This window comes from Mizuhopecten yessoensis, unplaced genomic scaffold, assembly GCF_002113885.1.
Source record: "Mizuhopecten yessoensis strain PY_sf001 unplaced genomic scaffold, ASM211388v2 scaffold245, whole genome shotgun sequence".
In the NCBI taxonomy this organism is placed as follows: domain Eukaryota; kingdom Metazoa; phylum Mollusca; class Bivalvia; order Pectinida; family Pectinidae; genus Mizuhopecten; species Mizuhopecten yessoensis.
This window is the reverse complement of record NW_018403450.1, coordinates 1,169,452-1,190,496: the sequence shown is the minus strand read 5'-3', so window position 1 is coordinate 1,190,496 and position 21,045 is coordinate 1,169,452. Positions and strand designations below refer to the sequence as shown.

General features: G+C 33.6%; 1 protein-coding gene and 1 long non-coding RNA gene across 2 annotated transcripts; one reads left to right on the top strand and one right to left on the bottom strand.

The window, feature by feature from the left end:
• Positions 1 to 1,315: 1,315 nt before the first annotated feature.
• LOC110443827 lies at positions 1,316 to 3,398 on the top strand. Its single transcript, XM_021488289.1, has 3 exons — positions 1,316 to 1,420; positions 2,218 to 2,844; positions 3,261 to 3,398. The coding sequence occupies exons 2-3, from the start codon at positions 2,266 to 2,268 to the stop codon at positions 3,282 to 3,284; spliced, it is 603 nt and encodes a 200-aa protein (XP_021343964.1). The 5' UTR covers positions 1,316 to 1,420; positions 2,218 to 2,265; the 3' UTR covers positions 3,285 to 3,398.
• Positions 3,399 to 14,780: 11,382 nt separating this feature from the next.
• LOC110445421 lies at positions 14,781 to 18,239 on the bottom strand. Its single transcript, XR_002462354.1, has 3 exons — positions 18,189 to 18,239; positions 16,334 to 17,179; positions 14,781 to 15,091 (listed from the first exon to the last, which is right to left on the bottom strand). It is a non-coding gene; the product is annotated as an uncharacterized LOC110445421 (long non-coding RNA).
• Between the last annotated feature and the right edge of the window lie 2,806 nt (positions 18,240 to 21,045).

Below are 21,045 nucleotides of genomic sequence, written 5' to 3'. Positions count from 1 at the left end.
TTTGATATTTATACATTCTCCACATCGTATCTTGTAAATTACTTGATAAAACATTAATGAGTTCTTAGGTTTCCTGAAAATATTGAAAGATTGATTTACAGAATTTATCGACTATAAAATATAGCAAATGTTTGTGCATCAACATATTATGTATACATGTAATACACATGCATACAAAACATAGATTAGCATTTAACGAGTGTACATAGTATTTTATCAAGGCAACAAAAAGCAACAAATGAATATCGAACAGTATAAATCTAAATTTCGAAATATAAATATGAATAAGGAAACGTTTACACAACTATTTCTTAAAAAGCGCAAGTCAGAAAGTCAAGAAGGTAACCGGAATGGTGAGCGTTTTTTCATCGACAGCACCCGCCAGTACATCCTTTGTCAAATCAGGTTATTTCACGTTTAAAACCGGGGCAGTAACAACGAAACCGCAATGCACAACTATCAATAAAATAAAAAGAAGCTGATATCCATATTGCATAAATAAATAATTAAAAAACTATCAGTGTAAGGCGTTTGTCTCCAGTCAGCGCCATACAAAAATTCCCTAACACTTTGTAATAACTACAAAGTATTGTCATAGGTTGTTCGAATCAATGGATATGCAAATCAGGAAAACTATAAAAAACAGTTTACTGTCTAGTGATCTTGATTGATGTAAAAGCTGCCAAAGGAGCTTGGACCTTTGATAAATGCATTACCTTGCGCAGCTTTAATGCATATCTACAGCTTGATATCAGTTTAAAGTATAGTTTCATTTAGCGAACATATAATATAGATGCAAAAGTATTCAAAAAATCAATTTAATTTGACGCAAAGCAAAAATGGCAAACGTTCTAATAAATACTAAATAAATGAACTATTACCTTTAATTTGATGTTACATTAAGCTGAAGAGGCTCGATACAACTGGATATCGGGCCAAGCTTATAAAATCCTAGTTAGCTTAACTCTAGCAAACCACATTATTAAGTTGCATATTAGGTAAAAACATCCCCACTTAAATCAATCGTTGACCTACATTTCTAGAGACATAAAAGAACACACGAAGTAGAAAAGCTTTAGAATATTTCTTATTTCTAAGACATTTCTTAAAAATGATTATTGTAGTTTAAATTTGTCTTACAAGTTTTCACCTTATTCAGACTTAAACTCTTGATAAACGATGTCGACAAGTGGGTGTGAAATATCTCTTTTTTTTTCCTGATTGAACATTTTTGTGATGTAATTTGTCGTCACAAGGTACTTATCGATCGTTGTTGGCTAATTTGTTTTCTTCTTATTAAAAATGGAGCTTTTTTGACAGCAGATCAGTCATGACTATTCAACGATTGGTATATATAGCCGCGTTCTTTACAACTACTTGTCAACAGCCTTCATCAACAGACACCTGCAGATCCAACAAGGTAATGGTATTATTGGGAGATATGGGTTTATTCGTTAACGGGACACACTTTTGTGTTTGTTTAATAGATTATTGCTGCAATAAGTAGCATGATACTTTCTTGTTCTTTATTTTAATTGTATATGTTACTTAATACATCTTTAGTAAAACTAATTGGAAAATGATTATCTATATATTTTAATGCAAGGATCTGTTTTTAACCGTATGACAGTCTGTGTCATTTCGAAACAATTCGTTAAGTTATTACTTGAAATGCTGTATAAAAACCAACTTGATGTAAAGGCCGTTTGCTTTCATTATGTTTTAAGTTTTTACCTAACCTTAAATATCACTGATTTTTATTTATTTTATCAGTTATTCTTATATCTTATACTATTTCAAGTTTCGTAGAATTTCATTTGATGATAAATACTAAATCATAAACATGATAAGAACTGCTCCATATCTTTTTTCATAATATCAACGATTTCCATTATGTCAGTGTTGATATACGGATGAATATCAGACACACTTTTGAAAAAATATTTTTAAATCTGATATTAGAATGACCAGATAAACTACTTAAATTAACGGAACTTATACAGATATGCTGGAATGTAACATTATCTTTGAACGTTTTTGTTAATGATTCAACCAATGATAAAGCAGTAATTAGTTATGAGGAATATTGCCATTCGTCACTTAATTAGCATCTAAAATCTAAAAAAAACACGAGCATTGTTATCTAAATGTATCAATTAAATAATATTTAAAACTGTTTCTGAGATTATAATACATGTACAACATTAAATATTACAGATCTGAAACAAGACTGTTGTATACTCGGCGTGGTTACAAAAGGTCAAAATGCTGGCATTCACTGTACTACTGGTAGCCTGCGTGGTGGCCGGAAGCTCAGCTACCAAGTCCAGTGGTATTAGCTTAGGACAAATCTCAGGCAGCAGTGGAAGTATCAGTCGGCAGTTAACCTTAGCCCCACGGATGTCAATGCAACAATACAGGCTGTCGCGTCCAAGTATCTATACCAGGAGATCAGTTCGTCGTACTTATCCTGCTCCGAAATACAGGTCTTACAGTTCCGGAGCTGGTAGTTATGCAACCAATATGTACAACGATAACTCGCAGGGACTTTTAGGAGGCAACGCATACCTTTCAGCTCCATCATATACAGGATCGAGTGGATCATATATAATCCCAACTGCCTATCAAACAGGTTTTTCTTCGCCGGCATTTTCCGGATCATCACAACAGGGATCATACGTAATGCCAAGCACCTACCAGACAGGTGGTACATATAACATCGGTTTAGGAGCACCAGGGACTACGTTAAATGACGCGCGGTCATCTCTTTTTCTTCTGAATCAACCTACATATTCATCTGGCACATTCGGTAGCAGCCAACTCATGGCCCCAATATCGCCAAAGGTAATGTCAGAATTAATGAGAATAGTTATTTTGAAACAAAAAGATATAAAAAACGAGAAAAATCAGAATGCTAGAAAAGATCATTTAAGAATAGTGAGAGCAGTATGATTTACATCACTGCCTCATGCAGTTTGATGAATAGTAAAAATGATATAAACATTTGTTCAGAAATGGTAATATTTATGCTGTGCAAACATTGCACTGTCTTCGTTTTGTCTTTGCTTTCTCCCCAACTTTGTTTTTAAATATTTTTATATTCTAATTCACATAAATATTCAAATTCTCCTTCAATTGTTAAACGAAGGTGAGACATGCATCGCCCATCCATTGAAATTACGGTTAAAATACATTTGGCTGTGATTGAACTTGTTTTTTGTTTATACTTTATTAGTATTTGATAATGACTTTTGTTTCAGACCGGTCATATGGGTAGCTACTAGCCTGGGCAATGTACCACGACGTTGGATCGCAGAGAAGCAGTTCGATGGATGCGAACTTATTTGAATGTATATGAATGTTTGTATTTTGTCATATAAAGAAGCTATATTAACTACTGTCTGGTTCTTATTTTACCTTAATGTTAAACTAATCTACTCACCTCTCATAATGAAAAGTAAACGCATGTTCTAAGCTTTTAAATGTTTCATCTGAAATTAATTACAGCATGGACACATTAGTCAAGATACAAAATATTTTTTAATTTGTTTAATTAGGCAAAAAGAAAGAACACAAATCGTCTACTAAAGCACATGGCTGACAGTTGTCTCACCAAGTGTTCTATCTTAGTGTATTTATAGCAAACTTATGTATTTTCACAAATGCTAATCTTCGACTAATTACGACATTTAATATTAATATTAATCTTATATAATACTCTGGGCGAGATGCAGATGCAGAAATACCTATCGGCCTATATAAACCTTAACCAAAAAGCGAAAACACTATTCGCTTATTTAAGTGTTAGATCTTGAAACGTATGTTGTGTAATTAAACCATCTTTTAATTGCTGGGTTATTTTCGTCCTGTCACACTCAAAGTTGGACATTCTAGTTATCTTCACATTCCAGTTTATAACACTACCATATACCTAAAGAACTAAGTTCCATAATTGCAATTCACGACGGAACAAAGTGACTGGATCTAATATTGCAACATACTGCCCCGTCGTTATAAAGATGAAGTATGGTATACTGTTTTGATTGAGGCGTTCCAATTGTTTGATTTGTGTGTATATGATATAGTAACGGTTAAGAGGCTCATAACTCCATAAACCACTATTATGGTGTTTAAATACATTCCGGTGTTTATTGGGAATGAGTTTGTGTAGTTAAATATTAAAATTGGCCTAATACACTGTCGTAATTGCCTTACAGAAAAGGTAAACACATTCACAAAAAAGGGATTACAGAAGTGCAGACAAAACGTAATTCGATTTTCAAGAAATAAGAACAAATGCCAAAGTTTAATCAAAAGACATACTAGTATTGATAAAAACTTAAACATGTAACAGAGTGGTACATGTATTGAATCATCTAAGTTGATGGCTAAGATTCATAAACATCATTCCAACCGAGGGACAAGCCGCATTTCGTTTGTGATAAATTGACACAAACATGTGATTGCACGTATACAAAATAGAAACACTGTAAAAACAGGAAGCCACAAAACGACTCACACTTCCCCACACAGCTGTTTCTCACACTTCCCCACACAGCTGTTTCACACTTCCCCACACAGCTGTTTCTCACACTTCCCAAAACAACTGTTTCACACTTCCCCACACAGCTGTTTCATCCTCCTGAGTCTTATCGGTGATGCAAGGGGACAAAACATGCTTAAAATACTACTGAAACAGAAGCGGAGGTTCGGAAAACCACATAATTATATACATTTCAAATACTATAAGATTACTGGTTATTTTTGAAGTACTAATAAATACATTGTATAGTGCGTGTATTTGAAGACTGAGATAACCAAACCTCCATAAGTTAGGTAATAGGTTTGTATCTTTATTTTCGACCTCTTTAGTTTGTTTTGTTGCAATGTCAAAAAGTCTTTTTATGAACGTGTATTTGTTTCATGTAACTGAGCACGTTTAACAAAACAAATAAAGACGGAACATGCCAGAAACACCAGACATGTTATTTAGTGTGAAGAGCAAAAATTAAACAAGGAGAAAGAAAGGGGTTCAAGAGAGGAATCAGAGAGGCAGTTCACGTCGGTGCAATCCAGGACCCTATCAACAAGTAACATATATAGACGACACAGTTCCTTAACAATAACTACCATATATAGACGACACAGTTCCTTAACAACTAAAGTGCGATATTGAATCAGGCGACTTTTAGTTTAGTCACATATGGCATCGGTGTCATGTGATCCCTCATGCGGCGTACTAATTTTTTCCATGTAAAAGAGTTATCAGAAGCAGTTCAACTCCTACCATTTATTAATTTGGTGTAAGAAAGTTTTTCTACCTCATGTTATTATTATTTCTATCACTATTGGGTTATCACTAAATTAATATATAAACTGGATTCGAAAGGAAATATGTTTCCACCAAATGTGAGAATATAACTATGCATAGGAGGGCCATGTATATGTCAGACAATGTAATTTACAAAATATGTAACAAACTTGCGTGCATTACACAATGATGGATTGATGAATAATGTAGATATTTTAGATCGGTAAAAAGCTAAAACCTTTAGTTAAAAACTGACCCATTTCCTTTTATAACAGGGAAAAACAAGACACACAAGAATGTGACTGACTCTAAAATTTGGTAACGGAAACAGCATGCCAGTGAGACTGTGACCAAAAGAAACCCGCCAATGGGTGATCGAGTGTATCATGTTGGACTAACGACGGGAGCCAATGTCTGCTAGAAAAACGTTTGTGCAATGAATCGGCCCATAGCCAGATATATGATTGTGTAAATCGTTGGGAGAACCCTGGCCATTCATTTATTTCCAATTTTGGCCAACATTCTGTCAACGTATATAATTACACTTTGAACCGAGGTCAGTACATTGGCGGTTCAAAGTTGGCATCTGATGGAGGAATGGGACGTTGCCCCGAAAACAGTACAACAGTGTTTATACGTCAGGTATCATCCGTTGTTTAGGATACTGTAATACCAGATTTGATACTGGTTACAATAGACAAACGTTGCAAAAGTGTTATCACCAACTGTTCTAGTAGTTTTATATGTTTTTATGTTTAGTCACTCTTGGTCGTTATTGGAAAAACCAAATGGACAGGCCGTTCGATATGACATACATAATTACAAGTTATCTAATTGAACGATTAAAGTTTTTCATCAAGTTCATTTAAAAATAGCATCATACAATCTATATCTTAACCATAAGGGAATACAGTACTTGCCGATATTTACTATTCAAACAAAAATATTATAGTAACAAGAATGCCTTATTTTGAATGAGCATCAATTCATTCGCTGTGGTATAAGAAATGACGGCTCCTAACGGACATTTCCTGTTCAGACATCAAGTGTAGCTGAACATACAAAATACACAATGTATGGATGTTGACGGTTTACTTTTGTTAATTTATTGCTCCGAAGTTTAAACAATATGAATCACAATGATAATTTAACAAAAGTGTGGACTTGCACATATATTTTGGTAAAATAACAGCCATGATACGGTAACGTTAATGATATACAAATCGATTTAAATGAATAGAAAAATGACCATGGAACATTTAGCATATTTTCAGATTTTAAGTTATGTTTTTGTTAAGGGTAGTCACGAAGGAATGTATTATATAGATATATATGTGTATATAAATATATATGTGTATGTGTATATTTAACATTTATTTACACATGAAAACATCTTATGAGCCTTTCTGGCTAATAATTAAAAAATACACCCTTGACTAATGGGAAAAGACCCAAAAATGTAAATGCTAAAAATAAAAGAAGAAATTCAACAATGAAAAATAGACATAATACCGAATACCGGTTAAAAGGTTAAGTAAATGCCGCGATTTCGATTTTATTTTCAATATGAGAATCAACATTTATGCAAATGCCCCACACTACAAGTACATATATTACGTGTATGAGGAAGTGGAAATGTAATAAACTTAATTCACTGACAGACTTGTATCATCACAACCCAATACTTAAGGTTAAAGCTGTACGTATAGCCTATGAATAAATAGCAGATCGTTTATATTTAAATATATGATACATATCTAACCTGTTAAAAGCTTTTCTTAAAACACATATATAATACAAGATGCAAGATATACATGTAAGACACTTTCTTTACGGTCGGAACTCAGTGAACAAGAAACATTACACAATATCAATATAGCTCATTTGAGCTATTATAACGAAAGTCATATATAAAACAACAACAAGACATATGTTGCATGTAACGGGAGATAACCGCAGTTAACTTATTCACAAAAAAAAGTTTCTAAGTAGTTGGGAACCACCTACCTAGAAAGACCCCCGACACACGACACACGACAAACGACACATAAGGCACGTACAATTATAAAAAGAGTGTTGAGATGGAAAAAAACCCTACAAAGCTGCATTTTCAGATGAGTAATTATCCAAATAAGGCGACATTCAATACTGAACACGTTTATATTACATGAGCATCATATAAACTAAAGATCAAAACACTATCCAGTGTGATATTGATACAGTGCTAGATAATAAAGCAAAGTATAAAAGTTGAAAGATCATACACTTAATTAGTGAGAAGTGTTTTAAATAATATTTAATAATCAGGGACACGATCCGTGTTAACACAAACCTATACACCTTGAAATATTAGGAGGTTTTTTCAGCTCTGAAACACCTGATGTTCGTTCCCGGGATTAATGTGTTCAGTGGAAACCGTTGTCCCGCATTCTGAGGCAAGGAGGCCTAACCATAGTTATATACTTAGAGGTGATGAGGTGTATGAAGCAGACTCGTCGTTATGTACAGGCCATGTTTTATATACCGTAAATGTTGATGATTTAGAGGAAATGAGGATCAATTGATTATTCAAAGAGTTCCTTATTCAGAAATGCTTAAAACATGATAAATTTCCACGCTTCTCCTGCCTTGGAGTTTTTTGATAATTATTATGTTTGAAATCTATAAGCATTAGTGTTCATAACTATTTTACCTTGATCGCTGTGACATCGCACTGACGTCGTCGAATAGATCATGTCAGCCTCCGATTTTGAAAAGTGTAGTTATTGGTGACTACAATATAGACGAGAATACTTGTTTTACATTTCAAATTCAGTGACGCCTTACAGAAACGATCTGGACAACTGTGAACCATTACTTCTATAGATAGATTACGGGGATGCGGAATTGATTTAAGACCAAAACGAATGTTTGATAAAACAAATTCGTTCTATTGAGATTCTATTAGTATTTATTTTTTGATATGGTACTTTAACGTTAACTCTATTGGCTGTATTTCGGGTGAAAACTAATAACACATCCCATTTATTTTGTTTTTCTGTTAATGCTTGAGTTGTTTCCCTTCGAACGTAATTTATTATCAACTTTAGTATGTAAACAAAATAGCAGATTGTTCAAATACCTTACCAACAGTCGACAAAAGAGAAATTGTTCGGTAATTTAAGGGAGAATGTCTATCACCTTTTTTGAATAATGGCATAACTTTTGCAAGCTTCCACAACTTAGGATAAACACCAGCAGACAGTGAAATATTAAATTGTAACTCAATAGGTTTACAAATAGTATGGCAAACATTCTTTTACATGTAAATGGTTATTTCGTCCTGGCCCGAGGCTTTGCCGAGTTTCAGTATTTGTAGGACATCCATAAGTTCAGTGTAATTTAATCTAATTGAATCAAAAGTTTTATTGGTTTTCGGCGCAATATCCGGAACACGAACATTACGTTCGTTAATACGAGTTATACTACAGAAATATTCATTTAATAATTTGGATTTACCTTTATCACTACTTATTATTTTCTCAGTTACTGGATCTTTTAGAGTTGGTATAGTCTGTGATGTACCACTAGATTTCAGCAAACGTTTAATTAATCTCCAATACGCTTTAGGATCAGAAGAAAAATAATCATCAATGATACCATGGACATTTTCATAAAAATCTAAACGAGTATACTTTTTCATATTATTTACCTTATTACGCTGACGCTGACTTTTAAACTTTTGAATGTCATGAAGACGGTTTGATTTCCTAGCAATTTTATGTAACCTATCCCGATTTCTTATATTTTTTCTTAATTCCGAAGTCATCCAAGGTTTGTCGTTTGGCCTGATTATAACTTCCTTAGTAGGTATACACATTGTAGCAAATTCTATAAATACATTAGTAAAAGTTTCACGAGCAATATCCACTGATTCACAGTTTAGAAAAGACCCGTTCCAGTCGTTCTGTGATATAAGATTATTTAACGTTACGAAATCGGCTTTTTTATACAACCAGACCTTACGTTTATACACAGATTTAAAGGCACATGGTAGTTCTACACTGACAATACAGCCTTGGCGATCACTGACTGTTCTATCTATATTTATGACAGAGGAGTCAATACAGGATACAGAATCGCTTAAGAAAATTGGATCGAGTAAGCTAGATCTAGTCTGACCTATCCGTGTAGGTTCCAGTATAACATTTGATAAACTAAAAGAACTAATTATATCCAAGAAAACATGTTTTGTTGCAACAGTTATCAAGTCTACATTAAATCCCCAGTAATGATTAAATTTGGTGAAATGTCGAAAGCATTATATATAGATGCGCGCAAATTATCCCAGAACGGTAAGACTGAATTTTCGGGTCTGTATATGGTACAAATAATAAAACTAGTATGCTGCAAAAAGACTTGTATCCAAATTGCTCCGTCGCCATGATATTCAAAGTTTGCTAAGCGCTTTATTTTTAACAAATGATTAACATAAACAATAACACCATCCCACGCAAAGTTTATATCTAGTCTAACAGGAGCATGGAATCCTGGTAAAAGTATATCATCAAAGAGGACATGGTCATCTAAGTGACTTTCAGTAAGACATACGATAGCATAATCCCCTGCTATGTCTTCAATATAATCCAACTTATTTCTTATACTTCTAATGTTAAGATGAAATAATGAAAGCTCGCCAGAACTCGGACCAGGATTAGATTCAGCATCCATATACATTAATAAAAGAAGCAGGAGAATAACAGAAACATTTGAATTTCGAAATCATGAAAAGAGAAAAACACTTAAAATGTGAATTAGGTTTTTCATACAGTCATAATTTACCGTTAGACTGAGGCATCCGTATGTATGTGTATACAAGATCGGACTGGAGATTTGATGAATATAGCATGACAATACATTTTTTAGCAATAAAACGAGAACAATATTATTTTGCTAATTTAAACCTTGCATACAGCTTAGATATGCGAGTAGTATGCTTGAATAAACAACTGTCTTAAACAACGTGGCGAAGGAATCTGTCTTGTTAATAAAATTCAATCGTTTGCCTATAGAACGTGTTTTCCAATAATAAATACCAATGGCACAACTCCATGTCTCAGTACAACATCCCATCAAGGAGGGTAAAAATGACAATTTCTAGTAATATCTAGGTGGCCAGTGGTAGTTTCACGCTCATAAAAATATGAAGTCATCCGATGAACAGGATATGAAGAGTACGAAATAAAGGAGTAAGAGTGACAGGTGGGATTTGAAGAATAAAGTGATAGGTAAAGATATATCGAGAGTGACAAGGAAAAGGAAAAAGGAATAGAAATATGAGAAAACACAAATATGTATATATTTAGAGCAGGATGGTGAACCGTAGAAGGTGGGCGATAGACGACTCTGTTGTGATATAAGGTAAGTATATAATGGTTTAAACAGAGCCTAGCATTTTATTCGATTAGTTTTAGGGACTAGGCTAGATTCCTATTCGTTATGAAACAGTAAATAAAGTATATAGCATTAAGATAATGGAGGAGAAAAAAAGTGAGGTACATGTAATTAAACATAATGTACGATAAGTATGGAATATAAAGCACACTAAATAAGGATTACAGGATATACATACAACAGGTATCGACTATGATTCATATTATACCAAATGTCCGGTAAGTATCAAATATATACATCAACAAATGAAATAGGGGGGCAAAAAATAATAGTACGCATGTGTTAAGCATACGGCCAAAACATATATATGTATATATTACAGCACATGTACAAACAAAAATTTGTTTAGACTGAAGCGTATAATTTCTGTAATAGATGGGTAAAATTCAATACTAAGGCAGAACATGTGTAAAAAATGCATACTTACATAACGGTAGGTATAATATATAGTTTGGTGCAAAAACAGGACATATGTCAAACGCAACATATGTACGGTAATATTTGACATAATTCAATGATATGACTTCAAAAGTGTATACGCTAGAAACGTATCTAAATAACAGCACTATAAACACATGTGTCTAAGTTGTTTGGTTACAGGTTCTGAATACGCACTGATATTTTTATGTTCAATATATACTTATTCTAGAATTCGCACTAAGACATACATACTCATTAATTCATAAATGCTAAGTCATTCGTGACAGCGTGGTATCACAACATATCTGCGAACCAATGTAAAAGGGATAATTATACATGCATGACACGAAAGAGTCACAAAGTAATACATACGTACCAACTTTTTCCAATTTAGATATATAGTATGCATCATGTTTCCGCTATGCAGACTATATTTATATAAACACACATATTCATTTGTGTTCATTAAATCACTACTCCTGGTATGCACGAATGTACTTGATTATTTAGTAACGCGCACTTAAGCGGCATAAAGCCACACTGAATTATGAATATGAATCAATTCATTTATTTATATGATATGAATACTTATTCAAGCTAATAAAAACACCTTTGGATCCAAATTAACAATCTTATTTAGAAACAAGCGTTAGGACTTACGCATGACTGACTGTACGGAAAACTCTTAGGAATTGAAAACGCCAGTACTGAAATAAATACGATCAGGAAAAAAAACACACCAAAAAACCCCAACAAAAACAAGATAACAATGTCAACAAAATCAGTTCTGAGTAAACTACATCGTACATATAATTCATATGGTATTTGCAGTGCTTTGAATTCAGATCAAATGAATTAACAATTTGTAGATTTGTTTTTTGTTTTGTGGTAACTAGAAAAGGGAGTCTGTTTAACCAGGACCTCCCTCCTCCGATTGGGGGACATAGGGCGCAATATCGTCGTTAGACTTGACAAATACCTTCGCCGACTCCATCGTGACTTTGAAAAAGATGCGACCGTCGTTCGTCCAGTATGAAGCAATGCTTTTGGCTTTAGGCGCTCGGGAAAGTTCACCGATGAGTTTCGTCTCTGTCTTGTTAGATCTTCCGAGATCCATATATTGAATGATCCGGATCTGTGGTTTTTAAGGGCAGTTTTGGACATAAATATTTTATTTTTATTTTCCAGCTTTTGAATCTACATATAATTCGCCCTTTTCCGTTTCTGAGTTTCCCAATAATGTGCGAACGGTGACTATCTTCGGTAGTCAGAGGTGGAGATATCTTGAGTTCATTATTAGACAGGTTAACAACAAGACCAGCACTCTGTGTCATCGGTACACTAGGAAAACGGAGCGACGTTCTCTGACCGTATTGTTCCAACTCTTCAAGGCCCAAATCAAGCGAAACAACTTTTTCGTTCAAAGTCTTAACTTCAGCCTGAAGCTTGATGTTATCATTTTGTAGATGAGACACATCTGTCTGCTGACGGGTACAAATGTCTTTGACCTCTGTAGTAAGTAAGGCAATTTGGTTAGTCAAAGGCTCAAAGATATCTTTGAGCATGATTGTAAGAGTAGGAGCGATGGCTTCAGCCAGACAAGGAGCAACTGCTTTTATAAATTCCGGACTCTGTATAGAAGATATTATCAGATCTTGAAGATCGAAAATTTTACCCTGGTGGCTTACCTTCTTACCACCAGAAGCAGACAGATCATCCATAGAATTTCTCTTTCTCATAGATGGTGGAGCATTTACATTATCCCCATGGACCAGTTCATACTCGGATGGACTAAATGTCTTATCAATTGTTCTCTTTTGTCGTTCGGACACTGGGGTATGAACAGATGACATAGTGGTCAATGTGATAAAACAGGGTTACAGGTTGTCAATCGTGGAATGCACTCGCGTGTATAGTTGAAAGCGACAGGTGTATGAGTGACAGGTAATCGACAGGTAAGATACTCACTCATCCAAAACAAACAAACATTTCTCTCTGTACGGTAATGTTAAGTTTTCAATTCGATAGTATCGAACAGCACAAATTTTCCAATGATAAAATGGCAGTTATGCAATGTAGATCAGCAAACCTTTCATCTCGCCAAATCCAAAGTCTGTTTAACACAAAGAAGGTGGCCAAACCAAACAAAATCGTCTGATCAAAATATCAGCAGCCTGTCCTTGTCGCCATCTTGGTTAACTACTATACATGTTTCCGCGGTTATTGGAAAGTTCCCGTATACTTACTGTTCATATTTCAGCGGTTATTGAAAAGTTCCCGTATAATAACTGTACATATTTCCGCCGTTATTGGAAAGTTCTCTTATAATTACTATGGATATTTCTGCGGTTTTTATAAAGTTCCCGTATACTTACTATACATATGTTTTGCCTTTATTGGAAAGTTCCCGTATAATTGCTGTACATATTTCCGTGGTTACAAGCTGATATCGTATTACGTGAGTGATAAACTCGTAACGGTATGATGAAATTTATTTTTTGAAAATGGAATTATATATCGCAATTATTGATATGAAAATTAAATATTGTAACTATAAACTGTCCTTTCTTATTGGTATGTTATGTTTTATTGAAAAACTCCTATTTTTTTAAGGATGTACTCTTCTGAGATTTCAGTCACGTTCAAGTCTCGTTTGGATCTAATGTAACGTGTTTTTGTAATATTTAACAAATTATGCTCGGTTTAATAGCAAACACACATCTGAGAAACATGTCAAAAAACTAGATGTCTGTTGTTTGTAGAACATTTTTTACGAAATTTGAAAAAAATGACCAATTTGGCGGCCATTTTGAAAAAGTGTATTTATGTGAATTTCTTGCGCTTCACAAAGGGCCAAAATTTCACCTTTTTTGACACTAGATTGATCACTTAAAATGTCACTGTGTCACCATTTTTAATTGTAGAAGGTCAATTTTGCTGTACAACTTTATAATGTTCAATATAATTAAAATAATATGCAAAAAATGGAAAGTTACATATTATTTGTATTTTTTTTTACATATTAGGGTAACTGAAGCACTTTTGATTTTTGACCCCGATAAAGGAGAAAAACAACAGAATAATAATGGGACAAAAAAAGAAGCACACTGACCCCCCATTTTTGAGGCTGTTTTAGAAAGAGCAACACTTTTTTTTTTGATTCATTAAATACTAAAAAAAGTTTAATACAGGATTTTTTTTTATATCAAGCGATTAATCTGCAAAAATTGGTGAAAAAATGTGCATTTTTTCATTAAAAAATAAGGGGTTGGGGTAACTAAAATTGCATTGCTGAGTAAAATGAATAAGATTAAGAAATTTTACTTCCATAATTTAAAAGAAAATAATATTTTCATCAATTCTACAAACATTCATACATATCTGATAACACACTTGAAAGAAATTGTATGAATTTGTCCTGCAAATGGTCAAAACCCGAAAATTCACCTAAAATCACATATTGTGTTAAATTGGTATCTTTGACCGATCATAGCATAAAAACGAACACACGGACACATAATTGTTTTTTGTATTTTCTACTATGCCATTATCTCCTTTTTTCCATCAATCAATATAAGAAAAAAAGTTTAATACAGGAATTTTTTGACTTCTCAGAGGTACATCCTTAAAATGAGATAAAAATCACCCATACTCTATAAATTAATTTTCGCCTACAAAGGAAATCTCTATGAGGATAAAACAGATGAACAAGCGGTGGTATTCGGCATTCGAAATGGTAATCCATTGTTTCTTTACTTTCATTATAAACAAGATATTAGATATATATTGAATAAGAACAACTTAAATCGACAGCACCTTCAATATTCTCCTCTCTAACAAAATAGATGCATTTCCATTTGATTAACTGTCTATCTTAGATCCAACATCAGAATATGATTCCGTGGCTCATATTTACCACGTTACAGCCTGAAATTAAACAAGATAAAATGTAAATATGTTATACTGTAACACTTCACTGACTACCAAATATGACACAAATTACAATAAAATATTTACTTTGAAAGGGCGCCAGAAATACATATTAGTTAATCGAATGAATTTGGTAAGTACAACATTAAAAGCTAGTTTGATTGCCAGTAGAAAGTACCAAGTTGTATCGCTAATAATAAAGTAGAAATTATGTTACAAAACTTTAAAAATAATCAACATCTTGGTGTTCCGTAAATAGTAGATAAAGATATATTGCATTAAGTATCAGTTAATCATCAATTACTTATTTTTTGAAAAAGATATACTTCCTTATACATAATACAAAAGTATTTGTCATTTGTATTGGGATTTATCTCCCCTAGGACCGTCAATTTACCCTTCTAATAATCTAATTGCAATCACTTTTATTAATACAAGTGCTCTTACGTTGTTCTTCAGTATTTCATCATATAATTCATTATTAAAGCTTAAACCAAAATGTTCAATAAATATGTTGAAGAGTTATTTGTAGTGTAAAACCCTTTTGAAAGGAAACATCTCAGTAATTTAGCATGTATCCAATCTGATTAAAATCATATGTTGCATGGCTTCGTTAACTTCGTACTACGCCTGAACATCTGAGTGTGCCGCGGTCAGGGTCACTTTCAGGTGACCTTTATATCTATAAATACTCATTGAATTTTGACCAATCAGAGACCCTCTTTCAAAAGGGCGCTCGGAGTTGTAACAAATATGGCGGACATTGATGAGAATGATGCGAAAGTTTTGAAGTTATTTGAGATTGATCGTCTTAAACCCGAACAGAAAAAGATATTCGAAGCTTATTAGAGAGAAGAAAGACTGTATGGCGGTGTTGCCTACGCAATAATTACCCAATGGGTACGTTTTCCTTGGCGTCATAGAAACGTCAGCTCCCGCCGCCATATTTGTTTTGGAAAACTAATCTGTTCGATACCCCTCGCTATTTATCTATCAACCATGATATTCCGATTCGCTAGCAAACTTTTGCCAGTGCGCCTCTGATTGGTTCATCTAAAGGTCACTTGAACGTGACCCTGACCGCGACACTTTCAGATGTTCAGGCGGAACCATGTAACAGATGATTTTAATCAGATTGGCATGTATCGTACTCTAAAAGAGATGAACATTTTATCAAAATATTTAAATTTCTTGAAACAATACTTATTACATTGTATTTATATCTTATTTTCATGTTACCTTCTTGAAGCCGTCTGCAGCTGAACGGTTTGGCAGTATTCAAATGAAAGGCGAGTTATTGTCAACATAAGTTACTCCCGAACCTCCTACGTCGTTGCCTAATTCAGAAATGGCCCCATTTGTCGAGTAGGTATTTGAAGTTATGTAAAACGACACAGAATTTGCTTTTGAAGGTGCCGCAAAATCGTCCAAAGAGTCGATTGACTGAGCAACGTTAGTCGTACTTCCGGATGTGTCATCGTTCTGAGCTATGTTCGTCACAAATCAAGCTAAGCCATAATTCTGAGCTACAGATTCTGAGCCAGGTTTGTCAAAACTCCTGTTGTGCCAAAATTCTGATCTATGTTAGGCACAATTCCTGCTGTGCCATGATTCACGGCTATGTTAGTGAAAACTCCAGTTGTGCCGTGATTCTGAGATATGTAGTTTTAAGGCACACATCCTGTTGTGTCGTGATTTAGAGCTATTTTCGTCACAAATCCGGTTATGCCGTGATTCTGGACTTTGTTAGGCACGAACACTGTTGTGTCGCCGTTCTCGAAAATGTCAGAGTCGTGCATTACTATCGGAAAACAATAAGGTTTAATTATCCGAACACGATGGGAGCGACGTACACCTAGATTCGTCACCTTGTAGCTTCGAGTTAACTTTTTGGGGATCAAAGATATTCGCCGGCGCGGCACGTTACTAGTATACCCGTAATTGATGCGACGTTTTACCGAACACCGTTTGATGACTTGTGAGCAGTACTTTCAGCCACCATCAGACTAGCAACAATACCATTACTGCAAGCATTTGCTGTTTCTTTCACAAAACCGAATGTAGACTTGACTGTGTCAGACAAACCTGCAAATGATTGTACATTCAAAAATATCTTATCATGAAAATGAGTTATGAAGAATATTACCATCTTATTTTACTTCTGAAATCGCGTTCTAACTGATGTAATAAACTAGCTCAATTTTTCCCGCAATCAATTCTCTAAAAGTGCAAATGCAGAGTTCGGGGTGATTGCCCATAATAAGTATATATATGTATATTGATTGGTCCGTTATTTGCCCAAATCAAAAAGTTGAGTGAATTTTAAGTCAAACATAGTTATTATCATGAAAAGATTACGGAAACTTTCTAATAATAGTTTACCTGCAGTTTACCTGATGATATCATATATGATTATTCGAACCAAGACATAAATAAATAAAAATAGATAAATAAATATAATATATAGATGAGTAAATAAATAAAGATTTAAAGTGCTATCCGATACTTTTAAATTTATTTAATCTTTAAAATCATTACATTAACATTAGGTCAAATAAATGACTTACCACATAGAAGTATCCATGGAGCGCCACAGCTGTCACATATGGCATAAAATTACTATATGAATTGATTTTATCATTATATTATTTGATATCATCATTATATTATTTGAAATCATCATTATATTATTTGATATCAGCAATATATGATTTGATTTCATCATTACATTGTATATGATTTGGTTTCCATTGTAAAATCAAATAATCGAATAATATAATGACAAAATCAAATCATATATTGATGCAATCATATAATATAATGAAAATATCAATTCATATAGTATTTCTATGCCATATGTGACAGCTATGGCTCTCCATAAGTTTCACATAGATAATATCATATTCAAGATATCCTTTCTGTAGCGTTCGTTATCCGAACAATTTTATTATTTTTTCAACCATATACATTATATATAAGAAATAATATTACATGAGAATCTTAAAAGTTTTAATTGTATTTATGCTTTATGAAAAGATAAGTATTTCTCTGACCGGTTACAAATATAATTAAAATTTCTTAACAGTTACGTTACCTTGTAACTCCTGCAGATGATGGTTTTTGACAAGATGATTTTGGTTGTCTGACGCAGCCTTTTATATCATCCTTTTAAATATTCCTGATTGATCTGCATTGAAAACAAAAATAAAACGACAAAACATAAGACGAAACGGTCGCTCCATCAGAAGGAAAAGACAAAAAGGTGTTTCCCATGGACATGGATTTGAAACATCAGTGAGATTAACGAACCGTTGTATGATCTTTTATGAATTACCGTTTTCAGAAACATCGTACAGACTAGAAATATGATTTTTGTATTTACACTTCATGTGCTCTTTTGCATCTCCCGTGATACATTTCAATAATGTATTTCCGTAGTTTTGTCGGAATAACGATTCTCAAATAATGCGTTTCGTTTACATGAAGCTGACCAGACTTCTGTACATTGGGCCCGGAATCATGTTGTTTCAAACTTCACGAGGTATTTTTTTTAAACTTAAAGTGTATCTTTCCCTACATCGATCATGACAATAACAAAGCATTAATCATTATTATACATATATTAAGCTTTATTTTCTAAAAGAAACCAATAAAATTTCACTAAATCAGAGACTGAACTTCTTATCAGTTCTAAAGATGATAGACCAAAGTTATATTTTTAAAGAGTTTGAACCTACTCGTTTTGATTAGTATAAACCGTATTTTATTTCGTAAACGTGCAGTTACAATTTACATACCATTTAATTATTACATACATGAAATAGGATCCAGAAACAAGTTATTAAACTTATATCAATCTGTTTCATTTCCTTTTGATTGACCGTTCCGTTTTCCTTTGGGAGTAATACACTTTAAATGGTATCTTCAAAATAAATATTCCAATTACCTTGTAATGAGGTATCCGTTGCTGATGGAACGATACGTGTCACTTTCTAATTTGTAACACTCTGTATTTATAAAAGCACGTGCGAGGGGAGAAACCTCAAACTAGAATCTCTCTTCATAGTAACAAATTTATAGATGGCGTCCGACGCACACAAGCGTCCGAGGTGTGCCAATCATTCACAGGATAAAACAGGATTAGCCTACTTATTTCATAGCAAATTTAACGAAACAGGCAACGAGGGGGCCGCTAGGGTGTTAATTACAAAGATGGTTGTGAATTGTCCGAAATGTTGCCGAAAAGATGTCCGGTAGGGGCTATTTTGGTAGCAGTCAAGGAAAGTGACCCAAATCGGATCAAGGCTTGAATTTTGCAGTAACCTACAAATGAATATTCTTTTGTCAGCATATCCAAATTTTATGATTTAAAATTTGTCTTCATCATTGTTATAACTGTTTTGTTGACACATTTATTGATTTATAAGTATTTTTGCAAAAAGTGATCCGATTGAGGTATTGTCACCTTACAACTCAAACTCACACAGTGACTTATTAGTATTAAACTATCTAAAAGACTGTCAGGGTGACACTTTCGTTATCTCTTGGTTAGGAGGGGTCTACTGATTCATAGACCCCTTCGGCTCGGGGTCTATCAAAATCAGACGGGGACTATGAGCCCGTAGACCCCTCCTAACCCAGAGATAAATAATATTATACCAACCTTTGAATATTTCTGATTAATCTGCTGTCATTTTCAAAACATTTGGTATGAACTAAAGATACAATCAATGCAAGTATTAGAAAGACACCAGAGTGAAGTACACATTCTGATTTGAAGAAACAAAATAAATCAAGGAGGATAAGAAATGCTAGAGGACGTTATATGGTTAAACATGTTAAAATAGATACCTAACAGTCTGTAAAATCTCGTGGACATAAGGACTGTTATATGGTTAAACATGTTAAAATAGGAAAGATATCTAAAAGTCTGTAAAACCTCGTGGATATAGTGACTGTTATATGGTTAAACATGTTAAAGTAGGAAAGATATCTAAAAGTCTGTAAAATCTCGTGGACAAAGGGACTGTTACATGGTTAAACATGTTAAAGTAGTAAAGATACATAAAAGTCTGTAAAACCTCGTGGATATAGTGACTGTTATATGGTTAAACATGTTAAAGTAAGAAAAATACATAAAAATCTGTAAAATCTCGTGGATATATGGACTGTTATATGGTTAAACATGTTAAAGTAAGAAAGATAATAAAAGTCTGTAAAATCTCGTGAATATAGGGACTGTTATATGGTTAAACATGTTAAAGTAGGAAATATACATAAAAGTCTGTAAAACCTCGTGGATTTAGTGACTGTTATATGGTTCAACATGTTAAAGTAGGAAAGATACATAAAAGTCTGTAAAACCTCGTGGATATAGTGACTGTTATATGGTTAAACATGTTAAAGTAAGAAAGATACATAAAAGTCTGTAAAACCTGGTGGACATAGGGACTGTTATATGGTTAAACATGTTAAAGTAGGAAAGATACATAAAAGTCTGTAAAATCTCGTGGACAAAGTGACTGTTATATGGTAAAACATGTTAAAGTAGGAAAGAAACATAAAAGTCTGTAACATCTCGTGGACATAGGGACTGTTTATGGTTAAACATGTTAAAGTAGGAAAGATACAAAAAAGTCTGTAAAATCTCGTGGATATAGGGACTGTGGACAAAGTGACTGTTATATGGTAAAACATGTTAAAGTAGGATAGAAACATAAAAGTCTGTAACATCTCGTGGACATAGGGACTGTTTATGGTTAAACATGTTATAGTAGGAAAGATACAAAAAAGTCTGTAAAATCTCGTGGATATAGGGTCTGTTATATGGTTAAACATGTTAAAGTAGGAAAGATATATAAAAGTCTGTAAAATCTCGTGGACATAGGGACTGTTATATGGTTAGACATGTTAAAGAAGGAAAGATACATAAAAGTCTGTAAAATCTCGTG